At 27.4% G+C, this 26,570-nt stretch overlaps 1 protein-coding gene across 3 annotated transcripts in view; it reads left to right on the top strand.

The window, feature by feature from the left end:
• The window catches only part of slc39a8 (solute carrier family 39 member 8), a 78,869-nt gene that overhangs the window by 36,864 nt on the left and 15,435 nt on the right, over window positions 1-26,570 (top strand). For all 3 annotated transcript variants that reach the window (XM_041854450.2, XM_041854449.2, XM_041854451.2), the window contains exons 2-3: window positions 19,471-19,633; window positions 23,450-23,619. In XM_041854450.2, the coding sequence (XP_041710384.1) occupies window positions 19,471-19,633; window positions 23,450-23,619 (333 nt within the window). The remainder of the gene's footprint in view (window positions 1-19,470; window positions 19,634-23,449; window positions 23,620-26,570) is intronic.

Below are 26,570 nucleotides of genomic sequence, written 5' to 3'. Positions count from 1 at the left end.
TTATAACTTATTATCTCATATCTCATAATTATAACTTACTATCTCAATAATTATGACAAACTATCTCATATTCTCTCATAATTATAAACTAGCTATATCATATTATGTCACTATTCATAATTATAACTACTATCTCATAATAATAACGACTAACTCTCATATCTCATAATTATAACTTACTATCTACAAATTATAACGACTACTCATATCTCATCGGATTGCATAACTTATCTCATATCTCATAATTATAACTCACTATCATATCTTATAATTATAACTACTATCTCATAATTATGACACACTATATCATAAATTATAACTTACTATCTCATAATATATAACTTACTATCTCTCATATCATAATTATAACTTGTTATCTCATAATTATGACTATATCAAATAATTACTTATTATCATATCTCATAATTATGACTACTATATCATAATTATAACCTCACATTCTCATTATTATGACTTACTATCTCATAATTTGCCTAATATCTCATAATTATACTTACTATCTCATTATATTACAACTTACTTATCTCATATCTCATAATTATAACTTTACTATAATAGACTCATATACTCATAATTATAACTTACTTCTACATAATTATGACTCACTATATCATAATTATAACTTACTATCTCATAATTATGACTTACTATCTCATAATTATAACTTACTATCTCAATATCATAATTATAACTTATCGATATTACATTATCTCATAATTATAACATTACTATCTCATAATTATGACTTACTATAATCTTCTCATAATCATTACTTACTATCTCATATCTCATAATTATAACTTACTATCTCATAATTATGACTATTATCAAATAATTATAACTTACTATCTCATATCTCATAATTATGACTCTCACTATATCATAATTATAACTTATTATCTCATAATTATAACTTACTATCTCATAATTATGACTTACTATCTCACTATATCATAATTATAACTTACTATCTCATAATTAATCACTATCTATCTCATAATTGTGACTTACTATCTCAAGTTATAACTTACTATCTCTCATATCATAATTATAACTTACTATCTCATAATTATGACTCACTATCTCATAATTATAACTTACTATCTCATATCTCATAATTATGGACTTACTATCTCATAATTGATGACACTCTATCTCATAAAATTTAATTATATCATATTATAACTCATAAATATGACTCACTATATCATAATTATAACACAATCTCATAATTATGACACTATCTCATAATTATAACACTATCTCATATCTCATAATTGTTACTTACTATCTCAAAATTATACCCATCATATATATTATAACTTGCTATCTCATACTGTAATTGTAATTACTATCTCATAATTAAGTGACTCACTATCTCATAATTATAACCATTCTCATAATTATGACTCACTATATCATAATTACTAACTTACTTTCTCATAATTGCTTGACTCACTATCTCATAATTATGACTTATTATCTCATAATTTAAGCACTTCTATCTCACTATATCATAATTATAACTCACTATCTCATATTGATGACTTACTATCTCATAATTATAAAACCTCTCTATATCTCATAATTATAACTTATTATCTCACTATCTCATAATTATAACTTACTATCTCATATCTCATAATTATGATTACTATCTCATCATTATGACTCACTATATCAATTATACTTATATTCTCATAAGTAATACTTACTATCTCATAATTTAACCTACTATCTCATATATCATACAATTATAGACTTACTATCTCATATCTTTAATTATTTAACTTACTATCTCAACAATTATACACTGTCTCATAATTATGACTCTACTATCTCGTAAATTATAACTTACTTCTCATAAATTACTCACTATATCATAATTATAACTCACTATCTCATATTGTACTCATAATTATAACTTACTATTCACTATATCATAATTATAACTTACTATCTCATAATCATAACACTATCTCATATTCTCATAATTATAACTTATTATCTCGTATCTCATAATTTAACTTACTATCTCATATCTCAAATTATACTACTATAAATTTACTACTATATCATAATTGATAACTCACATCTTTTATAATTATGACTCACTATTCTTATAATTGTAACACTATCTCATCTGAATTTAAACGTTACTATCTGTACATCTTTCATAATTATAACTTACTATCTCATATCTTAATTATAACTTACTATCTCATATTTCATAACTATTATCTCATATCTCATAATTATAACTTACTATCTCTATCTCATAATTATAACTTTATTATCTCATATACTACAATTATGCTTACTTATCTCATATCTCATAATTATGACATACTATATCATTCATAATTATAACTTACTATCTCATAATTATGACTCACTTCTAACTATCTCATAATTATAACTTACTAATCTCATAATTATAACTTACTATCTCATAATTATAACTTACTAATCTCATATCTCATAATTATAACTTACTATATCTCATAATTATGACTCACTATCATATCATAATTATAACTTACTATCTCATAATTATGACTTACTATATTATAAATATAACTTACTATCATAATTATATAACTACATCTCACTATATCATAATTATAACTTATTATCCATAATTATGACTTTATCAAATAATTATAACTTATTATCACATATCTCATAATTATGACTCACTATATCTATAATTATAACACATCTCATATTATGACTTACTATCTCATAATTTAACTTACTATCTCATAATTATGACTTCACTATATCATCTAAAATTACAACTTACTATCTCACATCTCATAATTATAACTTACTATCTCATAATTATGACTTACTATATCATAATTATAACTATCTCATAATTATGACTCACTATATCATAATTATAACTTACTATCTCATAATTATGACTTACTATCTCATAATTATAACTTACTATTCACTTTACCTCATAATTATAACTACTATCTCATATCTCATAATTGTAACTTACTATCCTCATAATTATAACTTACTATCTCATAATTATAACTTATACCATATATCATAATTATGACTTACTATCTCATAATTATGACTACTACCTAATTTCTCATAAATCATTACTTACTATCTCATATCTCATAATTATAACTTACTATATCATAATAAATTATAACTTACATTATCTCATAATTATGACTCACTATATCATAATTATAACTTACTATCTCATAATTATGACTCACTATATCATATTTCATAACATATCTCAATTATTACTATCTCATATCTCATAAATTATAACTTACTATCTCATATCTCATAATTATGACGTACTATCTCATAATTATGACTCACTATATCATAATTATAACTTACTATCTCATAATTATGACTTACTATATCATAATTATAACTCTACATATCTCATAGTTATATTTTACTATCTCATACTTTATAACTTACTATCTCATATCTCATAATTATAACTTATGTATCTAATATCTCATAATTATAACTTACTATATCTCATAATTATAACTACTATCTCATACATAATTATACTTACTATCTCATAATTATGACATACATCATATCATAATTATAACTTACTATATCATAATTATGTCTCACTATCTCATAATTATAACTCACTATCTCATAATTATAACGTACTATCTCATATATCATAATTATAACACTATCTAATAATTATAACGTACTATCTCTATCTCATAATTATAACTTACAATCTCATATCTCAAATTATAACTTACTATCTCATATCTTATAATTATAACTTACTATCTCATAATTATGACTCACTATATCATAATTATAACTTACTATCTCATAATTATCACTTACTATCTCACTATATCATAATTATGACACTATCTCATAATTATGACTATATCTCATAATTATAACTCATATCTCATAATTATGACTCACTATATCATAATTATAACTTACATTCTCATTATTATGACTTACTATCTCATAATTTCACTTACTATCTCATAATTATTACTTACTATCTCATATCTAATAATTATAACTTACTATCTCATATCTCATAATTATAACTTACTATCTCATAATTATGACTCACTATATCATAATTATAACTTACTATCTCATAATTATGACTCACTATATCATAATTATAACTTACTATCTCATAATTATGACTTACTATCTCATAATTATAACTTACTATCTCATATCTCATAATTATAACTTACTATCTCATATCTCATAATTATAACTTACTATCTCATAATTATGACTCACTATCTCATAATTATAACTTACTATCTCATATCTCATAATTATTACTTACTATCTCATAATTATGACTCACTATCTCATAATCATTACTTACTATCTCATATCTCATTATGACCAATATCTCATAATTATGACTACTATCTCAAATAATTATAACTTACTATCTCATATCTCTAATTATGACTCACTATATTATAATTATGACTTACTATCTCATAATTATAACTTACTATCTCATAATTATGACTTACTATCTCATATATCATATTATAACTTACTTCTCATAATTATGACTTACTATCATAATTATAACTTACTATCTCATATCTCATAATAGACTTACTATCTCATAGTTATGACTTACTATCTCACTATATCATAATTATAACTTACTATCTCATAATTATGACTTACTATCTCTATAATTATAACTTACTATCTCAATCTCATAATTATGACTTACTATCTCATAATTATGACTTACTATCTCATAATCATTACTTACTATCTCAATCTCAGTAATTATAACTACATATCATAATTATAACTTACTATCTCATAAATTATGACTCACTATATCATAATTATAACTTACTATCTCTCATAATTATGACTTACTATCTCATAATTATAACTTACTATCTCATATCTCATAATTATTACTTACTATCTCAAGAATTATAACTTACTATCTCATATTATAACTATATCTCATAATTGTAATTACTATCTCATAATTATGACTCACTATATCATAATTATAACTTACTCTCTCATAATTATGACTCACTATCTCATAATTATAACTTACTATCTCATAATTATGACTTCACTCATATCATAATTATGACTTACTATCTCATAATTATAACTTACTATCTCAATATCATAATTATAACTTACTATCTCATAATTATGACTTACTATCTCATAATTATAACTTACTACTCATATCTCATAATTATAACTTACTATCTCATATCTCATAATTATAACTTACTATCTCATATCTCATAATTATAACTTACTATCTCATAATTATGACTCACTATATCATAATTATAACTTACATATCTCATAATTACGACTCACTATATCATAATTATAACTTACTCATATCTCATAATTATTACTTACTATCTCATAATTATAACTTACTATCTCATATCTTATTATTATAACTTACTATCTCATATCTCATAATTATAATTACTATCTCATAATTATGACTCACTATATCATAATTATAACTTACTATCTCATAATTATGACTCACTATTTAATAATTATAACTTACTATCTCATATCTCACTAATTATGACTCACTATATCATAATTATAACTTATTATCTCATAATTATAACTTACTATCTCATAATCATAACTTACTATCTCATATCTCATAATTATAACTTATTATCTCATATCTCATAATTTTAACTTACTATCTCATAATATTACTCACTATCTCATAATTATAACTTACTATCTCATAATTATGACTCACTATATCATAATTATAACTTACTTTCTCATAATTATGACTCACCATATCATAATTTAACATACTATCTCATAATTGTGACTTACGATCTCATAATTATAACTTACTATCTCATATCTTAATATTATAACTTACTATCTCATATCTCATAATTATAACTTATTATCTAATATCTCATAATTATAACTTACTATATATCTCATAATTATAACTTATTATCTCATATTTCATAATTTTACTTACTATCTACATATCTCATAATTATGACTTACTATCTCATATCTCATAATTATAAATTACTATATCATAATTATGATTATCTCACTATCTCATAATTATAACTTACTATCTCATAATTATAACTTATAACTATCTCATAATTATAACTTACTATCTCATAATTATAACTTACTAATCTCATACTCATGATTATAACTTACTATCTCATATCTTAATTATTACTTGCCATCTCATATGTCATAATTATAACTTAATATCTCATAACTATGACTCACTATATCATAATTATAACTTAATATCTCATAATTATAACTTACTATCTCACTATATCATAATTATAACTTACTATCTCATAATTATGACTCACTATCTCATGATTATAACTTACTATCTCATAATTATGACTCACTATCTCATAATTATAACTTACATATCTCATTATTATAACTTACTATCTCATAATTATGACTCACTATCTCATAATTATAACTTACTATCTCATATCTTATAATTATAACTTACTATCTCATATCTCATAATTATAACTTACTATCTCATAATTATGACTCACTATATCATAATTATAACTTACTATCTCATAATTATGACTCACTATATCATAATTATAACTTACTATCTCATAATTATGACTTACTATCTCATAATTATAACTTACTATCTCACTATCATAATTATAACTTACTATCTCATAATTATGACTTATATCTCATAATTATAACTATACTATCTCATAATTATGACTCACTATATCATAATTATAACTTACACTCATAATTATGACTTACTATCTCATAATTATCACTTACTATCTCATAATTATAACTTACTATCTCATATCTCATAAATTATAACTTACTATCTCATATCTCATAATTATAACTTACTATCTCATAATTATGACTCACTATCTCATAATTATAACTTACTATCTCATAATTATGACTCACTATCTCATAATTATAACTTACTATCTCATAATTATGACTCACTATCTCATAATTATAACTTACTATCTCATAATTATAACTTACTATCTCATAATTATAATTATATCTCATAATTATGACTCACTATCTCATAATTATAACTTACTATCTCATAATTATGACTTACTATCTCATATCTCATAATTATAACTTACTATCTCATATCTCATAATTATGACTTACTATCTCATAATTATGACTCACTATATCATAATTATAACTTACATTCTCATAATTACGACTTACTATCTCATAATTTAACTTACTATCTCATATCTCATAATTGTTACTTACTATCTCAAAATTATAACTTACTATCTCATATCTTAATATTGTAACTTACTATCTCATATCTCATAATTATAATTACTATCTCATAATTATGACTCACTATCTCATAATTATAACTTACTCTCTCATAATTATGACTTACTATTAAATAATTATAACTTACTATCTCATATCTCATAATTATGACTCACTATATCATAATTATAACTTATTATCTCATAATTATAACTTACTATCTCATAATCATAACTTACTATCTCATATCTCATAATTATAACTTATTATCTCATATCTCATAATTTTAACTTACTATCTCATATCTCAAAAATATTACTTACTATCTCATATCTCATAATTATGACGTACTATCTCATCATTATGACTCACTATACCATAATTATAACTTACATTCTTATAATTATGACTTACTATCTCATAATTTAACATACTATCTCATATCTCATAATTGTTACTTACGATCTCATAATTATAACTTACTATCTCATATCTTAATATTATAACTTACTATCTCATATCTCATAATTATAACTTATTATCTAATATCTCATAATTATAACTTACTATCTCATATCTCATAATTATAACTTATTATCTCATATCTCATAATTATTACTTACTATCACATATCTCATAATTATGACATACTATCTCATATCTCATAATTATAAATTACTATATCATAATTATGTCTCACTATCTCATAATTATAACTACTATCTCATAATAATGACGAATCCATTCTCATAATTATAACTTACTATCTCATAATTATAACTACACCTATCTCATAATTATAACTTACTATCTCATATCTCAAATTATAACTCACTATCTCATATCTTATAATTATAACTTACTATCTCATAATTATGACACACTATATCATAAATTATAACTTACTATCTCATAATTATATAACTACTATCTCACTATATCATAATTATAACTTATTATCTCATAATTATGACTATATCAAATAATTATAACTTATTATCTCATATCTCATAATTATGACTCACTATATCATAATTATAACTTACATTCTCATATTATGACTTACTATCTCATAATTTCACTTACTATCTCATAATTATTACTTACTATCTCATATCTTAATATTACAACTTACTATCTCATATCTCATAATTATAACTTACTCTCTCATAATTATGACTCACTATATCATAATTATAACTTACTCGCTCATAATTATGACTCACTATATCATAATTATAACTTACTATCTCATAATTATGACTTACTATCTCATAATTATAACTTACTATCTCACTTTATCATAATTATAACTTACTATCTCATATCTCATAATTGTTACTTACTATCTCATAATTATAACTTACTCTCTCATAATTATAACTTATTATCTCATATCTCATAATTATGACTTACTATATCATAATCATGACTTACTACCTAATTTCTCATAATCATTACTTACTATCTCATATCTCATAATTATAACTTACTATATCATAATTATGACTTACTATTAAATAATTATAACTTACTATCTCATATCTCATAATTATGACTCACTATATCATAATTATAACTTATTATCTCATAATTATAACTTACTATCTCATAATTATGACTTACTATCTCACTATATCATAATTATAACTTACTATCTCATAATTATGACTTACTATCTCATAATTATAACTTACTATCTCGTATCTCATAATTATGACTTACTATCTCATAGTTATGACTTACTATCTCACTATATCATAATTATAACTTACTATCTCATAATTATGACTTACTATCTCATAATTATAACTTACTATCTCATATCTCATAATTATGACTTACTATCTCATAATTATGACTTACTACCTAATTTCTCATAATCATTACTTACTATCTCATATCTCGTAATTATAACTTACTATATCATAATTATAACTTACAATCTCATAAATATGACTCACTATATCATAATTATAACTTACATTCTCATAATTATGACTTACTATCTCATAATTTAACCTACTATCTCATATCTCATAATTGTTACTTACTATCTCAAAATTATAACTTACTATCTCATATCTTAATATTATAACTTACTATCTCATATCTCATAATTGTAATTACTATCTCATAATTATGACTCACTATCTCATAATTATAACTTACTCTCTCATAATTATGACTCACTATTTCATAATTATAACTTACTCTCTCATAATTATGACTCACTATATCATAATTATGACTTACTATCTCATAATTTAACTTACTATCTCACTATATCATAATTATAACTTACTATCTCCTAATTATGACTTACTATCTCATAATTATAACTTACTATCTCATATCTCATAATTATAACTTATTATCTCATATCTCATAATTATAACTTACTATCTCATATCTCATAATTATGACTTACTATCTCATCATTATGACTCACTATATCATAATTATAACTTACATTCTCATAATTACGACTTACTATCTCATAATTTAACTTACTATCATATCTCATAATTGTTACTTACTATCTCAAAATTATAACTTACTATCTCATATCTTAATATATAACTTACTATCTCATATCTCATAATTATAATTACTATCTCATAATTATGACTCACTATCTCATAATTATAACTTACATCTCATAATTATGACTCACTATATCATAATTATAACTTACTATCTCATAATTATGACTTACTATCTCATAATTATAACTTACTATCTCACGATATCATAATTATAACTTACTATCTCATAATCATAACTTACTATCTCATATCTCATAATTATAACTTATTATCTCATATCTCATAATTTTAACTTACTATCTCATATCTCAAAAATATTACTTACTATCTCATATCTCATAATTATGACGTACTATCTCATCATTATGACTCACTATATCATAATTATAACTTACATTCTTATAATTATGACTTACTATCTCATAATTTAACATACTATCTCATATCTCATAATTGTTACTTACGATCTCATAATTATAACTTACTATCTCATATCTTAATATTATGACTTACTATCTCATATCTCATAATTATAACTTATTATCTCATATCTCATAATTATAACTTACTATCTCATATCTCATAATTATAACTTATTATCTCATATCTCATAATTATTACTTACTATCACATATCTCATAATTATGACAACTATCTCATATCTCATAATTATAAATTACTATATCATAATTATGTCTCACTATCTCATAATTATAACTTACTATCTCATAATAATAACGTACTAATCTCATATCTCATAATTATAACTTACTATCTCATAATTATAACGTACTAATCTCATATCTCATCATTATAACTTACTATCTCATATCTCATAATTATAACTCACTATCTCATATCTTATAATTATAACTTACTATCTCATAATTATGACACACTATATCATAAATATAACTTACTATCTCATAATTATATAACTTACTATCTCACTATATCATAATTATAACTTATTATCTCATAATTATGACTTATATCAAATAATTATAACTTATTATCTCATATCTCATAATTATGACTCACTATATCATAATTATAACTTACATTCTCATTATTATGACTTACTATCTCATAATTTCACTTACTATCTCATAATTATTACTTACTATCTCATATCTTAATATTACAACTTACTATCTCATATCTCATAATTATAACTTACTCTCTCATAATTATGACTCACTATATCATAATTATAACTTACTCGCTCATAATTATGACTCACTATATCATAATTATAACTTACTATCTCAAAATTATGACTTACTATCTCATAATTATAACTTACTATCTCACTTTATCATAATTATAACTTACTATCTCATATCTCATAATTGTTACTTACTATCTCATAATTATAACTTACTCTCTCATATCTCATAATTATGACTTACTATATCATAATTATGACTTACTACCTAATTTCTCATAATCATTACTTACTATCTCATATCTCATAATTATAACTTACTATATCATAATTATGACTTACTATTAAATAATTATAACTTACTATCTCATATCTCATAATTATGACTCACTATATCATAATTATAACTTATTATCTCATAATTATAACACTATCTCATAATTATGACTTACTATCTCACTATATCATAATTATAACTTACTATCTCATAATTATGACTTACTATCTCATAATTATAACTTACTATCTCATATCTCATAATTATGACTTACTATCTCATAGTTATGACACTATCTCACTATATCATAATTATAACTTACTATCTCATAATTATGACACTATCTCATAATTATAACTTACTATCTCATATCTCATAATTATGACTTACTATCTCATAATTATGACTTACTACCTAATTTCTCATAATCATTACTTACTATCTCATATCTCGTAATTATAACTTACTATATCATAATTATAACTTACAATCTCATAAATATGACTCACTATATCATAATTATAACTTACATTCTCATAATTATGACTTACTATCTCATAATTTAACCTACTATCTCATATCTCATAATTGTTACTTACTATCTCAAAATTATAACTTACTATCTCATATCTTAATATTATAACTTACTATCTCATATCTCATAATTGTAATTACTATCTCATAATTATGACTCACTATCTCATAATTATAACTTACTCTCTCATAATTATGACTCACTATATCATAATTATAACTTACTCTCTCATAATTATGACTCACTATATCATAATTATGACTTACTATCTCATAATTTAACTTACTATCTCACTATATCATAATTATAACTTACTATCTCATAATTATGACTTACTATCTCATAATTATAACTTACTATCTCATATCTCATAATTATAACTTATTATCTCATATCTCATAATTATAACTTACTATCTCATATCTCATAATTATGACTTACTATCTCATCATTATGACTCACTATATCATAATTATAACTTACATTCTCATAATTACGACTTACTATCTCATAATTTAACTTACTATCTCATATCTCATAATTGTTACTTACTATCTCAAAATTATAACTTACTATCTCATATCTTAATATTGTAACTTACTATCTCATATCTCATAATTATAATTACTATCTCATAATTATGACTCACTATCTCATAATTATAACTTACTCTCTCATAATTATGACTCACTATATCATAATTATAACTTACTATCTCATAATTATGACTTACTATCTCATAATTATAACTTACTATCTCACGATATCATAATTATAACTTACTATCTCATAATCATAACTTACTATCTCATATCTCATAATTATAACTTATTATCTCATATCTCATAATTTTAACTTACTATCTCATATCTCAAAAATATTACTTACTATCTCATATCTCATAATTATGACGTACTATCTCATAATTATGACTCACTATATCATAATTATAACTCCACATTCTTATAATTATGACTTACTATCTCATAATTTAACATACTATCTCATATCTCATAATTGTTACTTACGATCTCATAATTATAACTTACTATCTCATATCTTAATATTATAACTTACTATCTCATATCTCATAATTATAACTTATTATCTCATATCTCATAATTATAACTTACTATCTCATATCTCATAATTATGACTTACTATCTCATCATTATGACTCACTATATCATAATTATAACTTACATTCTCATAATTACGACTTACTATCTCATAATTTAACCTACTATCTCATATCTCATAATTGTTACTTACTATCTCAAAATTATAACTTACTATCTCATATCTTAATATTGTAACTTACTATCTCATATCTCATAATTATAATTACTATCTCATAATTATGACTCACTATCTCATAATTATAACTTACTCTCTCATAATTATGACTCACTATATCATAATTATAACTTACTATCTCATAATTATGACTTACTATCTCATAATTATAACTTACTATCTCACTGATATCAGTAATTATAACTTACTATCTCATAATCATAACTTACTTCTCATATCTCATAATTATAACTTATTATCTCATATCTCATAATTATAACTTACTATCTCATATCTCAAAAAATAATTACTATCTCATATCTCATAATTATGACGTACTATCTCATCATTATGACTCACTATATCATAATTATAACTTACATTCTTATAATTATGACTTACTATCTCATAATTTAACATACTATCTCATATCTCATAATTGTTACTTACGATCTCATAATTATAACTTACTATCTCATATCTTAATATTATAACTTACTATCTCATATCTCATAATTATAACTTATTATCTCATATCTCATAATTATAACTTACTATCTCATATCTCATAATTATAACTTATTATCTCATATCTCAAAATTATAACTTACTATCTCATATCTTAATATTGTAACTTACTATCTCATATCTCATAATTATAATTACTATCTCATAATTATGACTCACTATCTCATAATTATAACTTACTCTCTCATAATTATGACTCACTATATCATAATTATAACTTACTATCTCATAATTATGACTTACTATCTCATAATTATAACTTACTATCTCACGATATCATAATTATAACTTACTATCTCATAATCATAACTTACTATCTCATATCTCATAATTATAACTTATTATCTCATATCTCATAATTTTAACTTACTATCTCATATCTCAAAAATATTACTTACTATCTCATATCTCATAATTATGACGTACTATCTCATCATTATGACTCACTATATCATAATTATAACTTACATTCTTATAATTATGACTTACTATCTCATAATTTAACATACTATCTCATATCTCATAATTGTTACTTACGATCTCATAATTATAACTTACTATCTCATATCTTAATATTATAACTTACTATCTCATATCTCATAATTATAACTTATTATCTCATATCTCATAATTATAACTTACTATCTCATATCTCATAATTATAACTTATTATCTCATATCTCATAATTATAAATTACTATATCATAATTATGTCTCACTATCTCATAATTATAACTTACTATCTCATAATAATAACGTACTAATCTCATATCTCATAATTATAACTTACTATCTCATAATTATAACGTACTAATCTCATATCTCATCATTATAACTTACTATCTCATATCTCATAATTATAACTCACTATCTCATATCTTATAATTATAACTTACTATCTCATAATTATGACACACTATATCATAAATATAACTTACTATCTCATAATTATATAACTTACTATCTCACTATATCATAATTATAACTTATTATCTCATAATTATGACTTATATCAAATAATTATAACTTATTATCTCATAAATATGACTCACTATATCATAATTATAACTTACAATCTCATAAATATGACTCACTATATCATAATTATAACTTACATTCTCATTATTATGACTTACTATCTCATAATTTCACTTACTATCTCATAATTATTACTTACTATCTCATATCTTAATATTACAACTTAATATCTCATATCTCATAATTATAACTTACTCTCTCATAATTATGACTCACTATATCATAATTATAACTTACTCGCTCATAATTATGACTCACTATATCATAATTATAACTTACTATCTCATAATTATGACTTACTATCTCATAATTATAACTTACTATCTCATATCTCATAATTATAACTTACTCTCTCATAATTATAACTTATTATCTCATATCTCATAATTATGACTTACTATATCATAATTATGACTTACTATTAAATAATTATAACTTACTATCTCATATCTCATAATTATGACTCACTATATCATAATTATAACTTATTATCTCATAATTATAACTTACTATCTCATAATTATAACTTACTATCTCATAATTATGACTTACTATCTCACTATATCATAATTATAACTTACTATCTCATAATTATGACTTACTATCTCATATTTATAACTTACTATCTCATATCTCATAATTATGACTTACTATCTCATAATTATGACTTACTACCTAATTTCTCATTATCATTACTTACTATCTCATATCTCGTAATTATAACTTACTATATCATAATTATAACTTACAATCTCATAAATATGACTCACTATCTCATAATTCTAACTTACTATTTCATAATTATGACTTACTATCTCATAATTATGACTTACTATCTCACTATATCATAATTATAACTTACTATCTCATAATTATGATTTAGTATCTCATAATTATAACTTACTATCTCATATGTCATAATTATGACTTACTATCTCATAATTATAACTTACTATCTCATATCTCATAATTATGACTTACTATCTCATAATTATAACTTACTATCTCATATCTCATAATTATAATTACTATGTCATAATTCTGACTCACTATCTCATAATTATAACTTACAATCTCATAATTATGACTTACTATCAAATAATTATAACTTACTATCTCATATCTCATAATTGTTACTTACTTTCTCATAATTATAACTTACTATCTCATATCTTAATATTATAACTTACTATCTCATATCTCATAATTATAATTACTATGTCATAATTCTGACTCACTATCTCATAATTATAACTTAATATCTCATATCTCATAATTATTACTTACTATCTCATAATTATAACTTACTATCTCATATCTCATAATTATAATTACTATGTCATAATTCTGACTCACTATCTCATAATTATAACTTACTATCTCATAAATATGACTCACTATCTCATAATTGTAACTTACTATCTCATAATTATGACTTACTATCTCATAATTATAACGTACTATCTCATAATTATAACTTACTATCTCATATCTTATATTTATAACTTACTATCTCATAATTATGACTCACTTTATCATAATTATAACTTATTATCTCATAATTATCACTTACTATCTCATAATTATAACTTACTATCTCACTATATCATAATTATAACTTACTATCTCATAATTATAACTTACAATCTCATAATTATGACTTACTATCAAATAATTATAACTTACTATCTCATAATTATAACTTACTATATCATAATTATAACTTACAATCACATAATTATGACTTACTATCAAATAATTATAACTTACTATCTCATATCTCATAATTATGACTTACTATCTCATAATTATAACTTACTATCTCATATCTCATAATTATAATTACTATGTCATAATTCTGACTCACTATCTCATAATTCTAACTTACTATCTCATAATTATGACTTACTATCTCATAATTATAACTTATTATCTCATATCTCATAATTATGACTTACTACCTAATTTCTCATAATCATTACTTACTATCTCATATTTCATAATTATAACTTACTATATCATAATTATAACTTACAATCACATAATTATGACTTACTATCAAATAATTATAACTTACTATCTCATATCTCATAATTATGACTTACTATCTCATAATTATAACTTACTATCTCATATCTCATAATTATAATTACTATGTCATAATTCTGACTCACTATCTCATAATTATAACTTACTATCTAATAAATATGACTCACTATCTCATAATTCTAACCTACTATTTCATAATTATGACTTACTATCTCATAATTATATCTTACTATCACATATCTCAAATTATAACTTACTATATCATATCTTATATTTATAACTTACTATCTCATAATTTTGACTCACTTTATCATAATTATAACTTATTATCTCATAATTATCACTTACTATCTCATAATTATAACTTATTATCACATATCTCATAATTATAACTTACTATCTCATAACTCATAATTATGACTTATTATCTCATATCTCATAATTATAAATTACTATCTCATAATTATTTCTCACTATCTCATAATTATAACTTATTATCTCATAATTATCACTTACTATCTCATAATTATAACTTACTATCTCACTATATCATAATTATAACTTACTATCTCATAATTATGACTTATATCAAATAATTATAACTTATTATCTCATATCTCATAATTATTACTTACTATCTCATATCTCATAATTATAACTTACTATCTCATATCTCATAATTATAACTTACTATCTCATAATTATGACTCACTATATCATAATTATAACTTACTATCTCATAATTATAACTTATTATCTCATATCTCATAATCATAACTTACAATCTCATAATTATAACTTACAATCTCATAATTATGACTTACTATCAAATAATTATAACTTACTATCTCATATCTCATAATTATAAACTACTATATCATAATTATGACTTACTATCTCATAATTATAACTTACTATCTCATAATTACAACTTACTATCTCATAATTATAACTTACTATCTCATAATTATAACTTACTATCTCATAATTACAACTTACTATCTCATAATTATAACTTACTATCTCATAATTATAACTTACAATCTCATAATTATGACTTACTATCAAATAATTATAACTTACTATCTCATATCTCATAATTATAACTTACTATCTCATAATTATTACTTACAATCTCATAATTATGATTTACTATCAAATAATTATAACTTACTATCTCATAATTATAACTTACCATCTCATATCTCATAATTATAACTTACTATCTCATATCTCATAATTATAACTTACTATCTCATATCTCATAATTATAACTTACTATCTCATATCTCATAATTATAACTTACTATCTCATAATTATGACGCACTATCTCATAATTATCACTTACTATCTCATAATTGTAACTTACTATCTCACTATATCATAATTATAACTTACTATCTCATAATTATAACTTACTATCGCATAATTATAACTTACAATCTCATAATTATGACTTACTATCAAATAATTATAACTTACTATCTCATATCTCATAATTATAACTTACAATCTCATATCTCATAATTATAACTTACTATCTCATATCTCATAATTATAACTTACTATCTCATATCTCATAATTATAACTTACTATCTCATAATTATGACGCACTATCTCATAATTATCACTTACTATCTCATAATTGTAACTTACTATCTCACTATATCATAATTACATCTTACTATCTCATAATTATAACTTACTATCTCATAATTATAACTTACTATCTCATTATTACAACTTACTATCTCATAATTATAACTTACTATCTCATAATTATAACTTACAATCTCATAATTATGACTTACTATCAAATAATTATAACTTACTATCTCATATCTCATAATTATAACTTACTATCTCATAATTATAACTTATAATCTCATAATTATGACTTACTATCAAATAATTATAACTTACTATCTCATAATTATAACTTACTATCTCATATCTCATAATTATAACTTACTATCTCACTATATCATAATTATAACTTACTATATCATATCTTATAATTATAACTTACTATCTCATAATTATAACTTACTATCTCACTATATCATAATTATAACTTACTATATCATATCTTATAATTATAACTTACTATCTCATAATTATAACTTACTATCTCATAATTATAACTTACTATCTCATATTTCATAATTATGACTTAGTATCTCATTACTTAGATCTTCTTTTTTTGGGCTTCCATATATTTTGAGCGGTCAGGCTAATAAATATAAATACATGAATATGTTGGATTGTGGAGAGTTGAATCGTATTAATGTCTTATTAACGCAATCACAATCACTGCTGCATCTTGAATCATCCCTAACCGTATTCACAACTATTATTCCATTACATCATAGTCTTAAATATAAAACATGGCTAAATGGTCCCAGGCTGTGTTACATCCTAATGTTGACAGTAATATGAGCCCCTCTCTGTCTATCCCCTGCAGTGTGTCTCTGTTGGGCAGATATTGTGTGTGTCCCAAAGGGGCACCCTATTCCCTATATAGTGCACTAATTTTGACCTGAGCCATATGAGCCGTGGTCAAAAGTAGTGCACTATATATGGAATAGGGTGCCCTTTGGGACTCAGACCCAGTCCCACTACTAATGCAGTCCCTCTCTGTCTGTCTCCTGCAGTGTCTCTCTGTGGGCCAGATCTTGTCCCACTACGAGTTGACTAATGCCAGTCAGCTGACAGTGGAGCATCTGGAGAGGATCTGTCCTGCTGTGTTGACCCAGGTGCTGCTGCCCTCCTGCCCATATAAAAAACCCACGGCCCTGAAGCCTGTTACCTACCATGGTGAGTACCATACTAACCCACGGCCCTGAAGCCTGTTACCTACCATGGTGAGTACCATACTAACCCACGGCCCTGAAGCCTGTTACCTACCATGGTGAGTACCATACTAACCCACGGCCCTGAAGCCAGTTACCTACCATGATGAGTACCATACTAACCCACGGCCCTGAAGCCTGTTACCTACCATGGTGAGTACCATACTAACCCACGGCCCTGAAGCCTGTTACCTACCATGGTGAGTACCATACTAACCCACGGCCCTGAAGCCTGTTACCTACCATGGTGAGTACCATACTAACCCACGGCCCTGAAGCCTGTTACCTACCATGGTGAGTACCATACTAACCCACGGCCCTGAAGCCTGTTACCTACCATGGTGAGTACCATACTAACCCACGGTACTGAAGCCTGTTACCTACCATGGTGAGTACCATACTAACCCACGGCCCTGAAGCCTGTTACCTACCATGGTGAGTACCATACTAACCCACGGCCCTGAAGCCTGTTACCTACCATGGTGAGTACCATACTAACCCACGGCCCTGAAGCCTGTTACCTACCATGGTGAGTACCATACTAACCCACGGCCCTGAAGCCTGTTACCTACCATGGTGAGTACCATACTAACCCACGGCCCTGAAGCCTGTTACCTACCATGGTGAGTACCATACTAACCCACGGCCCTGAAGCCTGTTACCTACCATGATGAGTACCATACTAACCCACGGCCCTGAAGCCTGTTACCTACCATGGTGAGTACCATACTAACCCACGGCCCTGAAGCCTGTTACCTACCATGGTGAGTACCATACTAACCCACGGCCCTGAAGCCTGTTACCTACCATGGTGAGTACCATACTAACCCACGGTACTGAAGCCTGTTACCTATCATGATGAGTACCATATAAAAAACCCATGGTCCTGAAGCCAGTTACCTACCATGTTACCTACCATTACCTACCACGTTACCTACCATTAACTACCATGTTACCTACATTACCTACCATGGTCCCTACCATTACCTACCATGGTCCCTACCATTACCTACCATGGTCCCTACCATTACCTACCATGTTACCTACCATTACCTACAATACCTACCATGTTACCTACCATGTTACCTACCATTAACTACAAAGTGTTTGATTTGAGCCGGATCATCCCAGAACAGGATCCGGCACCTCTTAGTTAGCCAGATCATCCCAGAACAGGATCTGGCACCTCTTAGTTAGCCGGATCATCCCAGAACAGGATCCGGCACCTCTTAGTTAGCCGGATCATCCCAGAACAGGATCTGGCACCTCTTAGTTAGCCGGATCATCCCAGAACAGGATCTGGCACCTCTTAGTTAGCCGGATCATCCCAGAACAGGATCTGGCACCTCTTAGTTTTGGACTGTTTCGTTCTGGAGCCCATTTGCCAGGATCTGGTACATGTAAAAATTCCAATAAACACAATCAGAGTTAATTCAAGTTGACTCCTGTAATTCTCCTGCCCCCTAAAAAACATAATGTGAAAACGTGCCTGATATTTATGGCTTTCCCGGGTTTATGGTTTACGCGACATTGTAGCCTATATTGTGGTCCTCTGTAGCTCAGCTGGTAGAGCACGGCGCTTGTAATGCCAAGGTAGTGGTTCGATCCCCGGGACCCATACACAAAAAAATGTATGCACGCATGACTGTAAGTCGCTTTGGATAAAAGCGTCTGCTAAATGGCATATTATTTATATTGACCAACACGTGGCCATTGCTGTTGTGAGAGAGAGAAGCTCACCTGTATCTCTCACAGAACTAGAATGAGATTCACTTTCTATGATCTCTCTTCCTCTCTGCTCTGATAGACATGAACCTGCAACTCTCATCTCTCCAGCGTTGCACTTCATCATTTATTTAGAATCATAGCCATGGGAAGGGTGCTGATAAATTGAAATACATTTGCCAAATTTATAGAATTACTGCTGTCTGTTCAGAAAGAAATGCAATAATTCTGAATACTACACCAGGAGTAAGCCTATCATTTAGCCACAGAGGCCTGGCTGCGGATTGTGTGTAGCCCAATCACAAGGCGTAGCCTACAGTCGGGAACGCGCAGCAAATCTGTCAGTGAACAGCGTGCAGCCAAAACAAGTTGGAAAGCAAATGGATCCTGCCGAAAAGAGAATACTAATCTGTCTGTAGGCTACGAAGTTATCAACTTCCAAATAGGCCTATTGAGCGAACGTCATTGTTTTACAAAGTAAAAAAAATTTTTAATCCCCAACTTCTGTAAGCGCCTCTACTCTACTGCTCTGTGCCGATATGCAAAAGCGATGATAATGCATGGAACGCTATATTATAAAGATGTTTTTTTTTTTCATGGGTTCTGGTACCTCAGAGTCCCCCAGGTCACCCCTCTCGGGCTAAATGTTTGTTCCGGCACCCCCCCAATTGACAAACTGCCTAATGTATCCAAATAGCCTCAGCACCTGAAGTAAAGCTTGATGCACCTGTGCTATATGAACCGTAAACTAGAGGTTGTTCCATACGGACCTGAGGCTCAGCTCTATAATCAACCTCATTGTTCTTGGGGACAGAGCATGAAGGAATGAGATGATTATCTGGGTTGGTGAGAGAGCACACACTCACGTGCACACACGTACATATACACACACACATGCACGCATACACACACGCAAATACACATACACACACACAAACACACACACGCGCGCTCACTGATAGCTAGCTGATGATAGCAACAAGGTTTCAGGTACACATTCCTGCAGGGAGCAGTTCCTGTGTGTGATCAAAGAAACCCCAATGTGCCCTAATACTGTCATAGGATACCAGTATTACCCAAAGTACCCTATAACCTAATACTGTCATATGATACCATTATTACCCAAAGTACCCTATAACCTAATACTGTCATATGATACCATTATTACCCAAAGTACCCTATAACCTAATACTGTCATATGATACCATTATTACCCAAAGTACCCTTTAACCTAATACTGTCATATGATACCATTATTACCCAAAGTACCCTTTAACCTAATACTGTCATATGATACCATTATTACCCAAAGTACCCTTTAACCTAATACTGTCATATGATACCATTATTACCCAAAGTACCCTATAACCTAATACTGTCATATGATACCATTATTACCCAAAGTACCCTATAACCTAATACTGTCATATGATACCATTATTACCCAAAGTACCCTATAACCTAATACTGTCATATGATACCATTATTACCCAAAGTACCCTATAACCTAATACTGTCATATGATACCATTATTACCCAAAGTACCCTATAACCTAATACTGTCATATGATACCATTATTACCCAAAGTACCCTATAACCTAATACTGTCATATGATACCATTATTACCCAAAGTACCCTATAACCTAATACTGTCATATGATACCATTATTACCCAAAGTACCTATAACCTAATACTGTCATATGATACCATTATTACCCAAAGTACCCTATAACCTAATACTGTCATATGATACCATTATTACCCAAAGTACCCTATAACCTAATACTGTCATAGGATACCATTATTACCCAAAGTACCCTATAACCTAATACTGTCATATTTGATATTTAATGATTATGGTAGTAGGTCGATTATCATACCTCTGCTTATCTTAATCAGCGTTAAGGTCAACATCGAAGTAAGCACATGCCGATTAAACAGCTGGTTTTCTGAGCAATCTTTCAAATGATTAGGACATGTGGACAGCTTAATCGGAGTTCCAGTGGGTTATGGGTTAGTAACAATGTGTACCTCTGTCTCCTGTCCTGTCCAGTGTGGGGTTATGGCTTCCTGTCTGTCACCATTATTAACCTGGCCTCTCTCCTGGGCCTGGCGCTCATCCCCTTCACCAAGAAGCCATACTTTCCCAAGGTGCTCACCTACTTCATTGGCCTGGCCATCGGCACGCTGTTCTCCAACGCTGTGCTGCAGCTCATCCCAGAGGTAGGATCTCTCTAATGCTGTGCTTCAGCTTATACCAGAGGTAGGATCTCTCTAATGCTGTGCTGCAGCTCATACCAGAGGTAGGATCTCTCTAATGCTGTGCTTCAGCTTATACCAGAGGTAGGATCTCTCTAATGCTGTGAAGCAGCTCATACCAGAGGTAGGATCTCTCTAATGCTGTGCTGCAGCTCATACCAGAGGTAGGATCTCTCTAATGCTGTGCTGCATCTCAAACTGTGCTGCATCTCAACTGAGTGGCGCAGTGGTCTAAGGCACTGCATCGCAGTGCTAACTGTGCCACTAGAGATCCTGGTTCGAATCCAGGCTCTGTCGCAGCCGGCCGCGACCGGGAGACTCATGGGCGGCGCACAATTGACCCAGCGTCGTCCAGGGTAGGGGAGGGAATGGCCGGCAGGGATGTAGCTCAGTTGATAGAGCATGGTGTTTGCAACGCCAGGGTTGTGGGTTCGATTCCCACGGGGGGCCAGTATAAAAAATATATATATATATGTATTCACTAACTGTAAGTCGCTCTGGATAAGAGCGTCTGCTAAATGACTAAAATGTAAAATGTAAACCAGAGGTAGGATCTCTCTAATGCTGTGCTGCAGTTAATACCAGAGGTAGGAGCTCAGGGGGTAGTTTAGGAAGTAGTTTTGATTGATTGATTGATTGACGTAGGACTCCAAATGAGTTTTCAGGGGTGAAGGGGTGGGGTATATTGTAATATTGGGTTGCGTTGCACTTTTAAAGCGAGGCACACCTAAAAGGGTGTTTCCCCACCCCTTCTTCATATCTCAATGAAAACATTTTTTGTATTAAAAATGTATATTCTATTCAAACACGCAAATTAATTGATATGTCATCATCAAATATGTGCATATTTGCATATACAAGGACCAGAGTTACACAGAGCAGATTGTGGATAAATACCTTTTTCATCTTTCTATCTGTGAAATACTAAAGATTTTTCTAAAGAAAATGTTATCTATAATAGATATGTGACACCATATCAATAATTCCCTCTGTACATGTCTGGGGAATATACCCAACAGATCAGATGTATCTAAAGCTGAGAAAATGTTGTTGGCTTGTTGGAGGGTCTGACGTTCTGGAAGTTAAAGATAAGTACAATGAATTTAACCTATTTAGACCCAATCACCAACTCTTCAAAGTAAGTTACTACATATAGTCCAGTTTGTAACATTCTTCATTTAGCAGACACTCTTGTCCAGAGCGACTTACAGTTAGTGAAGTGCATACATTTTTGCACTGGTCCCCCGTGAGAATCAAACCCACAACCCTGGCGTTGCAAGCGCCATGCTCTACCAACTGAGCTACATTTCATGAAATTGTATTTTACATGATGAATGATGGAAATGTAGTGAGGTTTGAAAATCATGGATTCATGTCCATTTGGTTAAAATTCATGAAATTTTGATGACGGTAGTATGACAAACAAAATACATTATTTATTTACTTTTCCTTTTATTCAGATTACAACCTCTCACTTTCGGTTATTTGAAAATGAAATAATCTCCAAAATATCGCTATTTTTAAAACAAGCCATAGAAAGTTGGTTGCAATTTCAGTTTAATCCACAAGAAAAGACAGAACAAATAATACAGCAAATATACTAATTGATAAAAAAAACATTATTTTAAAGAAAGTACAAATTAAAAGGTATAATCTTTGTGATTACATCATAAACAGGACTGGTGGAGTTGTCACACATTCAGCTAACAAAAATATATGGAAATGTCTGCTCTACCCAAAATTACAACCAACTGATTGCAGCATTACCGCAAAAATGGAAGAGGCAAGAGGAAGGGGGAAAAAGTAAGGAACTTGTCTGTCGGCCTTGCATTAAAGACCAAAATTGGTTAAAGAAAATTGTGATAATTAATATTATTATATTATTATAATTAAAAAGTATACTACTTGACAGCCGTCCCATATAGATTGCAAAGTAGTCGGGAAGAGATTTTCGATGTACCGATTCCATGGGACATGGTTTATGAACTGATACGCAAAAAGACTCCGGATTCAATTTAAATTATTATACAAAATTATTTCAACCAATAGAATGTTATATATATGGGGGATACAACCATCCCAGCTCTGCAGATTTTGCTGCGAAGGGACAGAATCATTAGATCATTTGTTTTGGTACTGTCCATATGTAGCTTGTTTTTGGTCACAGGTCCAGGAATGGCTGAAGAATTGCAACATTTACCTGGAGCTAACTCTGCAAATAGCACTGCTGGGTGATTTAAAAAGTCATAGTCAATTGGCCAATAATATAATAATACTTTTAGCAAAAATGTTTATCTTTAATTTACAATCTGTAGAAACTCTGAGAATAGAAAGGTTCAGAACTTTTGTAAAACATCACAATACAGTTAAAAAATATATGGCAAATAGAAATCCTATATGGATGGTGTTGAGAGATAGATGGGAGGGGTTGAGTGGAGCTGCAGGGTGGGACTAATAACAACAAGATAACTGATGTAAAATATACTGTGTCCGTAAAATGTATATAGATTCAGAACCTTTGTGATACAGCATAGTTCAAAATATATGGCAAATAGAAATCAAACTGGATGGTCTTCAGAAATAGATGGGAGGGGTTGAGGCTAGCAGAAGGACTAAAAACAAACAAAAGATAACTACTGTAAAATAGATTGTCTCCGTAAAATGTATATAGTATGTATAAGCTGGAAGTAGAAGCCTAAGTGTTGTTCATTAATTTACTCCAATTAGGGGAGGAGTGGTAGGGTTAGTGGGAAAATAATAAAGGAACATATATTTTTAAAAGTATTCAGACCCCTGACTATTTCCACATTTTGTTACTTTACAGCCTTTTTCTAAAATTGATTGTTTTTTTAAATGTCCCTCATCAATCTACACACAATACCCCATTATGACAAAGCAAAAACAGGTTTTTAGAT

This window comes from Coregonus clupeaformis, chromosome 29 (assembly GCF_020615455.1).
Source record: "Coregonus clupeaformis isolate EN_2021a chromosome 29, ASM2061545v1, whole genome shotgun sequence".
NCBI lineage: Eukaryota > Metazoa > Chordata > Actinopteri > Salmoniformes > Salmonidae > Coregonus > Coregonus clupeaformis.
Note: the sequence above shows the minus strand (reverse complement) of the source record. Positions and strands in the feature narration are given on the sequence as shown.